Here is a 13,903-nt window from a genome sequence, read left to right on the forward strand (position 1 = left end):
CAACGTATGGCTTCCCTCTGCACATCCCTACAAATCAACCTGCCTGTGCATAACAGAAGAAGATACAGTCCATTATCTAATTAGACAATGTGTGTTTACCTACGGTATTGCTAGATCTATTTATGTCAAAAGCATCACAATGCTGGATGGACTTTCTAAGAGCTTCAGTCCCCTGCTGGAAGGCAACTAAGGCTTTTTCGCAATACAAACTGTGCAAGGCTTAGTAAATTAGTAAATGATGGCAGATAAAGACTTTAATGGACCACTCAATCTGCTCAGCAAGTTGCTCTAGTAGCTCCTAATGCTCCATGTAGATGAACCCCATTCAGAAATATTGTATCTAAAGTTAACAAAGGGTTACCCTTTTTCTTCATTTCCAACCTCTAGCCTTTGGGGATCCTCTGTGTTTATTCCTTGCCATTTTGAATTGCACTATCATTCTTGTCTTCCCCACCTCTTCAGGGAGGGCATTCCATGCTTACTCCAGCCTTTCTGTGAAGAAATATATCCTGTCATTGTTCCTAAATCTAGCCCCCCCCCCCCCCAGGAGTTTCATTCATTTATTTAAAACATTTATTTCCCACCCACATCAAACTTGTGTGCTGGGCAGGTTACAAAACAAAGCACAAACCAAATATATTAATTCAATACAGATATACTCCCCTAAAAAACTTACATAAATAACTAAAAATACAACATATATTCACTTCTCATAAGCTTCTAAAAATATAAAGTTTTCAGTTGTTTTCGGAAATATCACATAATTCCTTAGGTAGAGAATTCCACATTAATGGACCAGCAACAGAGGAGGCCAGCTTCCTTGTTTCTGAAAAGCTAGCCTCTCTAACAGAATGGACTTTCAACAATCCCAGATCTTGGGAAGAGACTGACCGGGATATAAAACTGTAATAAATTCTGTAAATATAATGGGCTGTCCATTTTCAATGTTTTAAAAATTATATCCAGAAATTTAAAGCAAATATGAAGTAGGGGTGGCAACCAACGTAATTCACATAATATGGTCCCAACACTGGCCATGTATAACCAATCACACAGCAAACTTTTGCAATACCTGCAAAACGCGGATACTGGTTCCTGGCAATCCCATATATAAACCATTGCAGTAATCTATGGATGAAAGAATGACTGTACCAAAGTATGAAAATCATTCCACTCCAAGATATACCGCATATGGCGTAGCAATCGTAATTTGGAAAAAAACAGATCTTATTAAAATATTTAACTGAGGCAAAAAATTTTTAGATTTTCATCAAATAAAACCTCCACATTTCTAGCGACTGTTTTAAACAGTATCAAAATACCATTTATCCTGATTGGATGAACGGTAAATCAGGTGAGGGAAAATCTTTCTGATGGAAACACACCATCTCAGTTTTAGACAAATTTAAACAAGTTATTTTCCTGCATCCAATTGTTAATCAATGTAATACAATCAGAAATGCAATTCAGTACTGAAACTAAAGAATCATTGATAGGGAGAAACAACTGTAAATAATCAGCATAGAGTAAACTCTATGCCAAGCTGATCTAACAAGGTACAAAGCACGTCCAGATAGACATTTAAAAGGGCAGCAGACTGGATAGAACTATGAGGTACTAACTTCTGCATATACCTGGCCAAATGCTTATCTACGATTTTAACTTGCTGTTTCCATTCGCTCAAATAGGATTCAAACCAACTATAGACTGTACCTGAAATTCCAATTTGCCTCAAGCGAAAAAGCAAAATCTCATGACTAATTGTATCATAAGCTGATGAAATATGTAAAAACAGTAATTACTTGCCCATTCCTATCTAAATGTCGGAGAAGAAAATCAACCACTGAGACTAACAAAGTCTCTGTACTATGATTCTTGCGGACTCCACATTGATATCGATGAAAAATGATCCTATCAGTAAGAAATTCATCAAACTGCTTACAGACTAATTTTTCTTATAATTTTCCACTAGAGATTAAATTAGAAATTGGTCTGTAACTCTTAGGATCATCCACTGCCAAATTCCGCTTTTTATATACTAGATGAACTGTTGATAACTTTAATGATGTTGGAAGACAGGTCTCAGGAAGTGATTGATTAGATAAAGTCAGAATATCCAAAAAAGATTCTTTTATCAAATAAATACCACTAAAAGAACAAGAGTCCACAGTTTCCTTTCCATTGGAACAGGTTTGATTCTTCAACATCATTTATACCTTTAAGCCAATTAAAGGTCTGCATCATATCCACCCTGTTTCTCCTCTCTTCAAGGGTATTCATATTTAGTCTCATAATTCTTTGTATGCAGAACCTCCTCTCCTCCAGGGTGAACATATTTAGATTCTTCAATCTCTTCTCAGAAGTCATTTTATGAAGATCATCCACCTTTTTGGTCACCTCCATCCAGTCTCTGTCCCTTTGGAGATATGGTCTCCAAAACTGAACACAGTACTCCAGGTGAGGCCTCACCAAGGCCCTGTACAAGGGGATCATCACTTCCTTTCTCTTACTAGATATTCCTCTCTCTATGCAGCCCAGCATTCTTCTGGCTATAGCTATCGCCTTGTCACATTGTTTCGCCGACTTCAGATCATTAGACACTATTACCCCAAGGTCTCTCTCCTGCTCCATGCACATCAGCCCTTCTCCCCCCATCGAATACAGTTCATTTGGATTTCCACAGATTATGTTGGGCACTTGTATAGCTGATAATTGTTCTGTTTGTCCAAAAGAACCAGAAGCTGAATAGCCAGTCTTAGATTATTTAAATGTGCTTTAGTCATCACTTTCATATTTCCATAAAATTCTCATTTGCATGTCTGTAAGTGTAATAGCTCTATTTCCTAGTTGGATTCATTTGTACATTGGGGGCTTAGAGAAGTTGCTGGGATAGTTTCTGGCTTAGCTTTAATTTGAAAAATACTGTTTGAGGTATACTATGTTTAATTTAACCTTCCAGGTTGTTCTTCAATATTATTTAAAATGTTTAATAAAATATAAATTAAAAAAAGAATTCCTCACATTTAATGTTCATCTGGCATTTACTTCAAACCAAAATGTACCTTGGTTGATCCAGCAATTAAAATTTACCAAGTCAGTTACTAGAGGCCTAACTGGTTGGGGAGTTAGATTTTTCTCAAAGGTACATACTTTGGATGTGTAACAAAAGTGAAAAAAAATCAAGTAAAGCTGACCTTTAAGTGAGTTAATGTTCTTAAGAACATAGGGCAGTGATCCATGTTTCAAATGTATCACAGATGCACAGTAAGATAATTCTTTGATAGAGATTGTCTTTTGATCACTTGCACAAGAAGTTTCTCATCCCTTAAACATTTGTTTGAAGCATAGTAAAACTTGAAAAAACATATTTAAGCATGTATAACGTTTGCCACTCCTGGTTGTGGGCTGGTTTTTATCCCCTCTCTAAGAAAACAATGAACTGGCAAAGGAATAGCTCTGCTGAAATACAATTTCTATTATTTTTTTTATGGGAAAACTCTCTCCAAATTGCACGGGGATAACCCATACCCAGCCTGCCAACCTATAAGTCATTCAAAAAATATTGCCAGAATAAAACAAATTATTAAATCTAAAAGCTTCCCTTTTTTTAAAAAGAAATGAGTCTTTTAAAATAACTCCTAGCTACTTTCCATTTTCTTCCAAAACAAAGCTTGGCTACCGACATAACTATGGCTTTGTGAGGATTTACTAAATTCTTCAGCCCCAGTGGATAACAGAATTCTACTTTAACAAAAATGGTGAATTCCATCCTTCAAATACCAAGAGCAAACATGGCTTCCAGGCTACAATACGGAATGTTTGTGAAATTTACTTCTATAAAACAATTCAGATTATGATTCATTTCTAGTTGTCTATAATGGTAGAAAGTTGTTGTGTAGGGATGGCAAATGTAAACATGCATTACAGAATAGACACACACATACATATACATGCATAGATACACATGCACAAATTTAAAAATTATTAATTGATCTACTACAAACAGAATTACATTTTTAGATTCTAGGTGGATGGGAATGCATTTAATTGAATTTATGCTTAATATATAAATTAAAATATAATAAACAATAATGCAAATTATGTATTTAACAATATGTAAGTTTTTAGCAGGTCTCTATATCTATGAAAGGGAACTTTGAGACACTAGGGTTGCTAGTAGCCTGTGATTTCTAGAGTTTTATCTGGACAATACTTTTAGACATTATGAAAATTTAAGAGATTTATTCTTTCATGAGACATCCATTTTAATGAAGTTCATCACATTTCCATTATAAGGTCTAGAAAAATTACTCTTTGAACAGATACAGTCTGAGTTGTTAACTAACGAATAATACACATTTCTGACTTGCTTAAAACCTACTAGATAGTCTTGAATAGATGCAATGTTTACTGCTGACTTTCTCCACTGCCGTTGGTACACAAGGTCGGTGTCAAGGCCATATGCATGCGCTAAAGACAAAGCTTCACCATATTCTTCATTTTCAATCTAAAAGAAGGTACCAATAAAAAAAAACTCAGTTTAACTCGTTGGCACAACTTGTGTTTCACAACCTATATAAGCCTTTCATTCATGTGATATTTATAGTGCTCAGTGCTCCATCTACCTTTTTAAGATTTAGCAGTTTATGCTATATCTGTTTTATAATCTCACATATTCTTTACTGTTCTACTTTCAAACAGCAGGATTTATCTATTTTATTGGTTAATACATCTAAGGTTTTTAACATATGTCCCAAATTGTTTAAGATGCTATCCTCTAAATAGGATGCTGGGATATAATGGGTTAAACAATCATAGGTTCAACTCATGGAAAAGGTCACTGTGACAAATAACTGTTCAAAAAGACTGGGCAAATATTTTAAATGCTATTCAAAAAAGAAGAAGAGTCTGTATGGAGACCAAACAGCAAAAGCTGGCCAATAATCAATGTATGAGTTAGTTGGGGCTGGCTCCAAACCACAAAACACATCATCAGGCTAAATGCAAAAAATGCATGAAGATAATTACCCCTTTTTCAAAATGCTAAGTCCCTCTGGTGTCATCAGTTCCCTACAGAAAATGATGGAAAGAAAATGCATAGAGCATGGCTATGCCATGACATCAACATGAACTAAGAGCAAGAAGCCAAAAGGTTTGCCCAAACTTCAGTCACAAGTCTGTATCATCTGCATTCTTTAACACTGTTTGGGCACACCAGCAGCTGAAGGTTAGGGCTGGTAGCGCTATCTGCAGAACAGGTTGCCATCCCTTTCTCAGTCAGGCAACCACCTTGTGTCTGCATATTTACAATGTCCAGTATCACTACAAGGGTGTCATATTACAGCCATTTATATGGACCACATCTGGTTTTGTTCCTTTAGCACAGCAAAGAGACATCTTGTGCTCTTTTGTCACAACAAAGGGCAACCTTTAGAGAAGGGATAGGAAGAATAAATTATCTACCTTCCTATTTATTTACTTTTATTTGCAATCATTTATACCCCACCTATTGCCAGACATCTGTTCTAGGCGGATTACAGGAGCACATATACAATAAAGTAAGCATACATTCAGATAACACAACATTACAAACTTTACAGTATCACAAGCTCATGAAACTGATGCTAATCAAAGTAACAGAGCAATCTATTTAGAAATAAATAACGCATCCTGTGTAGAAATATGAAACAAATCACAGCATTTTCTGATTTTTTTTATCCTCATTAAACATGCTTAATGCAATCTAACCTTTCTTTGGTAGAGCTCCTCTGGAGTGGTAGACTTCAGGCTAACCAGGCGGTAGTTTTTGGTGATCATGCGTGGACGCTTTCGCGGTGGAGCGAACCGCTCCATTTCTGTCACAAAGTACAGACCTTGTTTTATGTAACTAAAGTATCTGGCTTTAGCAGAGTTTTCATCATCACAGTCGGAGTCCTCATTATCATCGGCATCCTCTCCAGGCCTCTTCTCTAAACGAGACCTCTTTGGTGCCAACTTTATCTCACACTAGAATAAGAAAGCATTCGTAATTAAGAAATGAACATCATGAACACAATTTGTTAATGAAAAAGCTGCTTTATCATGGAATAAATATATCTAACTGCTACACAGATATAGGATACAAAGATACAATGAACGTATGAATATAAATTACGAAAACAAATTACTGCAGTACATATATAGTCCTATAGTACAAAAAACACACTCCTCTACTAAAAATACGAACTTCTTGAATTCTACCTATACTGGATAAAATCTATTGTTTTGTTCTCTTCTCCCTGCATATTTCCGCTCTCCAAGCAAACAACATAAAATAGCTTCTCCTATAACAATCATATATCACTATGGTTTGCACCCGGAACTGATTATTGTATAGTACTTGCTTCTGTTACAATAAACTGTCTTCATGTAATTGCTACATCCTGTCATAAAAGACCACAATTTTTTTTTTAATTATAAAAGAGTCACAAGCCTCTATTTCTAATTTGTCATGTATTTATGGTGATCTCTGAAAGAAAATTAGTTGTAAAGGCTCCTATATAAATCAAAATTTCTCCCCATCCCCAAACAGAATATCATGCCAAATGTACACACCATTAGTGTATACATACTTCATTGCAACCTCAAAAGAAAATCTGCTCCATATTTTACAGATATAAAGCAAGCCCATCCTTTCCAGGAATTACATCTAAATTACATTTTTAACTTTCTCTTGGGGGCTGGCAGCAAAATAAATATTCAGAACACAGTATGATGAACCCAGGATCCTGGCACTATTATCCTGTCTATCACTTACTTTGTGATACTGAGAAAAGCACATTAATCATCAACTAAAATTTATCTTATAAGTCCACTGATGCAAGCAAATTATAGTTATGACCCCCTAGTTCTGCAAGAATCTGAAGCCATTTATTTGTTAAGTTTTTCTTAACATGCAAGAAAGATATCAGTCTATAATTTTCTGTTATTGCTTAGCTCCTATGCAAATTTATTCAGTCCACATTGAAAAAGAAGTACCCAAGTGACCCCATGCTTTTATCCCCATTCCCTACCCTTGATCTCAAAATCCTATTATACCAAAAAATAAAATAAAATAACGTATTTTGCATAACTGCTCCAGTTGGCTCAAGTGTGGAGGTCAGTATTAATATTTTGCAATTAACTCTCTAGAGGTTGGGGATGGGACTGGCTTCTGGCTTCACTATACTACTACATAGCTTGTAAATCCCTTCACTTATAGCTGCTCTAGCTTCGTATAGCCTCAGTATCCCCCACTCTCTGCGCCCCTTTCCCCCAACCCAGCCGCCCCACACCTCCATCTCTCCACTTACATCTCTTCTCTGCCCAGCAGCCCCAACCCCTCCCTCTTCTACCTCTCCCTACCCAGCAACACCAACCTCTTTCCCTGACTCCCTATCTTCCCATGCCTTCCTGCCCAGTACATTTCCCCCTCCTCCTGGCTCCAAGCCAGCAGAAAAGAATTGTCCAATCCAGAGTCTCCTTTCCCTCTTTATCAGCAGCAGATGAGGGCAAGAAGCATTAAGGAGAGGAAGATGAGGAAGCAGCAGCAGAGGATCTACAGAACACACACCTTTCTCCCTTATGCTCCTGGCTTTCTCATCCAGGCCCCATGGAGTGAAGAGAGGATCAGCAGTTTCACTGCTAGGCCAGGCAGAGGAAGATAAAGTTATTGTCCTGCACATCCACATGAACGGAGTTGGTGATATCGCGCTCTGATCTGGGTGAAGGAGAAAGGAACAACCTCCCACTGGCCAGGAAGAGGAGAAGGAAGCAAGAGCAGCTTCCTGTCATAACAAACAAAAGAGAAGTCATCCAACACCTGCCCAGACTGATGAGGAAAAATCAGTCTTCTGCTGGCTCTGCGACACACCTCCCGGAACTTCGCGACAACTATTGAGAACCACTGGTCTAAAGCATTAGAGCACAAGAAATGCCAAACTGGGTCAGACAGAGGGTCCATTAGTGGCCAGTCCAGCTCACAAGTACCTGGCAAGATCCCAAACCATAAATGCATCCTATGCTATGACGCAGTGATAAGTAGTGGTTATTGCCTAAGTCTACTTGGTTAATAGCAGTTTATTGACTTCTACAGGAACTTATCCTAACCTTTCTTAAATCAAGCTACACTAATTGCCTTATCCACAAGCTCTGGCAATGAATTCCGGATCTTAACTGCGTTGAATGAAAAATAATTTTCTCCAACTTGTTTTGAATGTGCTACTTATTAACTTCACGGAGTGTTCCTTAGTGTTTGTATTTTTTTTTTAAAGAGTAACGATATACATTTGCCTGTTCCATTCCACTCATGATTTTATAGACCTCTATTATATATCCCCTCAGCCGTCTTTTCTGAAGAATCAGTCTGCAACACTGGACTCCATGCTTCATTAAATGGTGCTCTTGACCTCCAAAAAGTGTGTGTGTAATTTGGACTGAGCTGTGCTGCCCACTACTGCACCAGGGGGCCCCAGAAGATGTAAACCTCCTCCTTGCTGGTTGAATCTGGCATTCCTAGGAGCTGAAGGTAAGTCTAATAGGGTGAGTGAGTTGAGGAAGAGAGAGAAACTCTGGGAACTGTGTAGCCCCTATTGAGGTCCCGCTATCAATCCAGGTAGAGAAGACAGAGAAGAAGAACTTCATAAGGGGAGGCCATATCAGTAGGCACAGATATTAACTGCAAGGACTGCTTAAAAGTGATCAGTAAACTGCATCCCCTTCTGAGGATCCTTGGCTGTGAAATAAGTTATCAGGTCCTAGTTGGTTTAATCGCACAGAATCAGTATTTTTTTCCCATTTTTCAACACCACAAACAATCGGGAAATTTCTCATGTAACAAAAAAAAATTATGGCTCTTTACCTGATAATAGACTAGACACTTAACAAAAGAATGGTTAGCACTAGCTGTGATACAGCAAAAGGCAACAGTTGAACATTACCTAGAATAAAGTAGAGTTGCTTACGTGTAACAGGTGTTCTCCAAGGACAGCAGGATGTTAGTCCTCACACATGGGTGACATCATCAGATGGAGCCCGGAATGGGAAACATTGACAGACACACTGAGCATGCCCAGCATGCCCTTATCCACACTTCCACGTGGGGTCCCTCTTCAGTCTTATATCCTATAAATTGCGAAAAATAAAATAACAAACCTAAAACCCAACTCCGTGGGGTGGCAGGCGGGTTTCATAAGGACTAACATCCTACTGTCCTTGAGAACATCTGTTACAGGTAAGCAACTCTCCTTTCTCCAAGGACAAGCAAGATGGTAGTCCTCACACATGGGTGAATATGTAGCTACAGGCTACTTCCAAACATAAGATGCACAGCATTTAACAGGTGCAAATGTGCACAACTACTGCTGCTATAACACTGGGAGAAAGCCTGCACAAGAACCAGGCCCCGAAGTAGGAAGAGTGGGTTTTATGGCTGAAAAAGATTACGGAGTACTGACTGATCGAAATGACTGTCACATCGTCCATCTTTATCTAAGCAGTAATGGGAGGCAAAGGTGTGGTGAGAACTCCAAGTCGCCGCCCTGCAGATCTCATGTACAGGTACCGCATGCAAGTGAAACAGACATAGCTCGAACCGAATGAGTTTTGACTTGGCCCTCAAGTTGCAGTCCCACTTGTGCATAGCAGAAAGAAATACAGTCCACTAGCCAGTTGGTTAAGGTCTATTTGGATACTGCGACTCCCAAACTGTTCTTGTCAAAAGAGACAAAAGGTTGCGTGGACTGGCAGTGAGATGCCATCCGGTCCAAGTAAAAGGCCAGGGCCCTTTTACAGTATAGTGTGTGCAGGACACACTTACCCTGGTGAAAGAATGGCCTTGAGAAAAAAGGTGGGTAGGACAATGGATTGACTGAGATGGAACTCGAAGGAACTTCGGATGCATACACAAAACCACCTCATCATGGGAAAATTTTGAATAAAGTGGATATGATACCAAAGCCTGAAGTTCACCGACTGTATGTGCTGAGGTGATTGCCACCAGGAAGATGACCTTCCAGAATAGGTACTTCAGGTCACAAGAGCTCATGGGCTCAAACTGCCCTCATGAGATGAGTCAAGACCACGTTGAGGTCCCAGGAGACCACTAGGGGTCGTATTGGAGGCTTAAGCTACAGTAAACCCAGCATAAAATGCCCCACGAGCAGATGGGTGGAGATGGACGTGTCATCCATCCCCTGATAATATGCCCCTATGGCACTAAGGCGAACTCTCATGGAGGTGGTCTTCAAGCCAGACTCAGACAGGTGCAACAGGTAGTCCAAAAGTCTCGGTGTGGGGCATGAGAATGGGTCCAATCCATTCCCCATACACCAAATTGAGAACTATTTCACTTGAGGCTGCACAAACTCCACCAGCACTCGAGACAAACTGTCCGAAAGGTCCAGGGTCTGCAGTGTCACCTGGTCAACATCCACACAGTGAGGAACAGGGCTCAGAGGTTGAGGTGGCACAGCCTGCCTTGATCCTGTGTGATCAGGTCTGGAACAGTCCCCAGCTGGATCAGAGGATGTGAAGCCAGATCCTGCAGGAGCAGGAATCTGATCTGACATGACCAAAAAGGCGCGATCAGAATCATAGTGCCTCGGTCCTGTTGGAGTTTTTGGAACATCTTCGAGACTAGTGGCAGTGGGAGATAAGTGTACAGGAGGCCAGTGCCCCAGTGATGCAAGAAGGCATCCAACCCCAAACCCCCCCATCCACCTTGACCAGGGAGCAGAACCAATCCACTTTCTTGTTGTCCAGGGAAGTGAACAGATCTATGTCGGGGTTCCCTACAGGCAGAAGATGTGGTTCGTCACCTCCTGTTTCAGGGACTATCGTGAAGCCAGAAGGTCCGACAACAAATCCACCAGGACGTTGTCCATCCCTGGGAGGTACATGGCTCACAGAAAAATGCCCTGAGAGAGAGCCCTGGACCCGATCTGTACTGCTTCTTGGCAGAGGAGGAACAAAATACCCCCCCCCCCCCCCCGCTCATTCAAGTACCACATTTCTACTTGATTGTCGGTTTGAACTAAAACTACCTTGTTGGCCAAGTGGTCCCAGAATGCCCATAGGGCATACCGGATCACCCGGGGCTCCAGGAAGTTGATCTGGAGACATTGCTCCAAAAAGAACCAGTGGCCCTGGGTACTGAGGTCCGCAACATGGGGCCCCCCAACCCATGCGAGAGGGGCAAGAAATGGACAGTCTTTTCTCCAAGCTGAACAGTCCTAACCTGTTTAGCCTTTCCTCATAGCGGAGCCACTCCATCTCCTTTATCATTTTAGTTGCCCTTCTCTGAACCTTTTCCAATACGTCATCTTTTTTGAGATGTGATAATCAGAATTACACATAGTCCTCAAGGTGTGGTCTCACCATGGACTGATACAAAGGTACTATGATATTCTCCTTTTATTCACTATTTTTTCCAAATAATTCCTAACATTCTGTTTGCTTTTTGGACCACTGCCGCACACCGAGCTGAGATTAGGTCTAGTACCAAAAACGTAGTTGTCTTGCCCTTGAGGTGTCAAACCATATTCCATAGTTGCAGAATCCACAGATGATGCAGCCATGCTATAAATAGAATGGACATACTGGAATGTCTCCCTACAAAGAGATGGCTCAGTTGGCTAAGGTTAATTATGGCAAAGTGAGGTCTTCTTGAAATGGGTGGGTGTGAACTATGGGGAAAGACAGAGAACAGCATCTTGAGGAATAATTGGGAGAGGATGCCTAGCAGAAGCTGAGGTGGTCTTAAGAACCCTAAGAAACCCTAAGAAAAATAGTGTTTTAACTGCAGAAAGAAAGAACTGCTACAGAGAAAAAGAATTGAGCGGTGGTGGAGAAATAAAGAAACAATCCCAAATTGGGGAAAGAGAAGCCAGTGGAGTGGAGAGCAAAGAGGCTCAACTTGGGAGACTGTACCAGCTGTCCTGCTGTGCTCTCTCCACTGCCTGGGACATCTTCCCTGGAGCCTGGCCAAGAAATATATGGAAGCTTACCATACATGTAGCAATATTACTTTAATGTCTCCCTTTTTCTCCAAGGACAAGCAGGATGGTAGGCCTTAGACATGGGTGATATCAGCTAGAGCCCAGCATGGGAAACGTTTGTCAAAGTAGACCCACTGAGCATGCCCAGCCTGCCGTGCGCGGTCCCTCTTCAGTCTCTCTTTTTCAGCAAAGTTAAAGCCTCACAGCTGTGGAGCTCGCACTCTTTTCTGTGGAAAACTATCTCCTTTTTTCATCCCTAGCCCTGTCTGGTTCCTCTGCATTTTTCGGGGATTTTTCTCAGGCACTGTGGTAAGTTTTTCTTGTAATTTGTGGTCAATTATCGATAATGCTGCTTCCCGGTGGCCGCTGGGCACCGACCGCATGCTACGTTCTTTTTCCCATGGTGTCATTCGGCTTCCACCATTGCCCCCAGTGCCTCCAGACTATGGCTATCATGGACCCCCAGGAAGGCTGTATCTTAGAAACATAGAAACATAGAAATGACGGCAGAAGAAGACCGAATGGCCCATCCAGTCTGCCCAGCAAGCCTCACACATTTTTTCTCTCATACTTATCTGTTTCTCTTAGCTCTTTGGTTCTATTTCCCTTCCACCCCCACCATTAATGTAGAGAGCAGTGATGGAGGCTGCCTAGAGGCATTAAATGATGTCCACGGCTGCGATCTTTGTGCCAGATGACCTCCAAAGGCCATCGGGCGTGCTTCAATAAAATGGAGAAATGGTTTGGCACCAAGAAATCTGAACTGTCGACGTCAACGTCAGGCACTTCGACGCCGAAAAGTAAGGAGATCTCGGTCATGACTTCCTCTGTGTCCCCTCCACTACCAGTCCTCGGCTTAGAAATAGGGGCAGGGGATCATCTGAGACCTGTCTCCTCGTGTTTCAGGTCAGGATCCTCACCATCTCCCTCGGCTCTGGGGAAAAAACAAGCAGAGCACCAGGAAAAGTCCAGGAAATACCGCCACAGGAAGGCGTCAGCATCATCCATGCCACCACCCCCCAAGTGGTCCTGGGTTGAGGACGTCTTGCTTTCTGAGCAGCCCAAAGGACCACTGCGATCCCCACCAATGACGGTGAAGGGTACAGATACTCCCCACAGTTCCGGGGTCGATCTAATTTTGCCACCGCCTCCTCCTCCAGCTGTCCTCTCCTCAGCAGCCTTTGAGGTGGAGTTTGAGAGACGTGTGTAGCTGGCGGCTATCCAAGCCCTGTAGGGTGTCGAGCCACTGGTTCCACCGGGACCCGCCATTGCAGCTTGTTCCTTTGTTGGAGTGGCTGGACCTGCTGCTCAGTGTCTTACCAACACAGCCTGCCCCGATGCCCCGAGTCCCTTCGTTTTTGAAGGGAGCATCGATGCAGCCTCCACCAGTGGCTATCCCAGCGAGTGACTACTCTGATGAGGAAGGACAGTCATGATCAATGGCGCCATTACCGCCCTGTCTGGTGCTAACCCCCCCAGGACCTTAGGAGTTGATGCCTTCATAGCTACTGATTCCCCTGGTACTCCCAATGCCTATGGGGTCCTTTGGTGCCAGTGAACCCCCATGGTTCTATGTGTGCCTTCGGTGCCTATACCGTTATCCCTGGTACCAGCGAGACCACTGGGGTCTCGGCACAAAACCCCGCAGTGTCTCTGGATGTACAGAGTAAGGATGATGCCCCCTGTGATCCTTGGGAAGGAGAGGCTTTCCTTTCTTTGACAGAGGACTCTTGAGGACTTGCCTTCTGAGTCCTCTCCCCCGGAGGAGAGGCATTATTCCCTACCAGAGGATTTTAAATTTGCTGGGTTTGTAAAGCCATGGGAAAATCTATGCCTTTCAACTCTTAACAAAGCAGGATTCTAGGCATAAAATGTTGGAGGTCCTACAA

The 13,903-nt window shown here is 41.8% G+C and overlaps 1 protein-coding gene across 1 annotated transcript in view; it reads right to left on the reverse strand.

Moving 5' to 3' along the window:
* The window catches only part of NBAS (neuroblastoma amplified sequence), a 1,239,997-nt gene that overhangs the window by 993,750 nt on the left and 232,344 nt on the right, over positions 1–13,903 (reverse strand). Inside the window, exons 15-16 of the mRNA XM_029595926.1 lie at positions 5,749–6,006; positions 4,382–4,507 (exon numbers count right to left, since the gene is read on the reverse strand). Coding sequence (XP_029451786.1) covers positions 4,382–4,507; positions 5,749–6,006 — 384 coding nt within the window. The remainder of the gene's footprint in view (positions 1–4,381; positions 4,508–5,748; positions 6,007–13,903) is intronic.

The sequence above is a fragment of the Rhinatrema bivittatum genome, chromosome 3 (genome assembly GCF_901001135.1).
Source record: "Rhinatrema bivittatum chromosome 3, aRhiBiv1.1, whole genome shotgun sequence".
NCBI classification, from domain to species: domain Eukaryota; kingdom Metazoa; phylum Chordata; class Amphibia; order Gymnophiona; family Rhinatrematidae; genus Rhinatrema; species Rhinatrema bivittatum.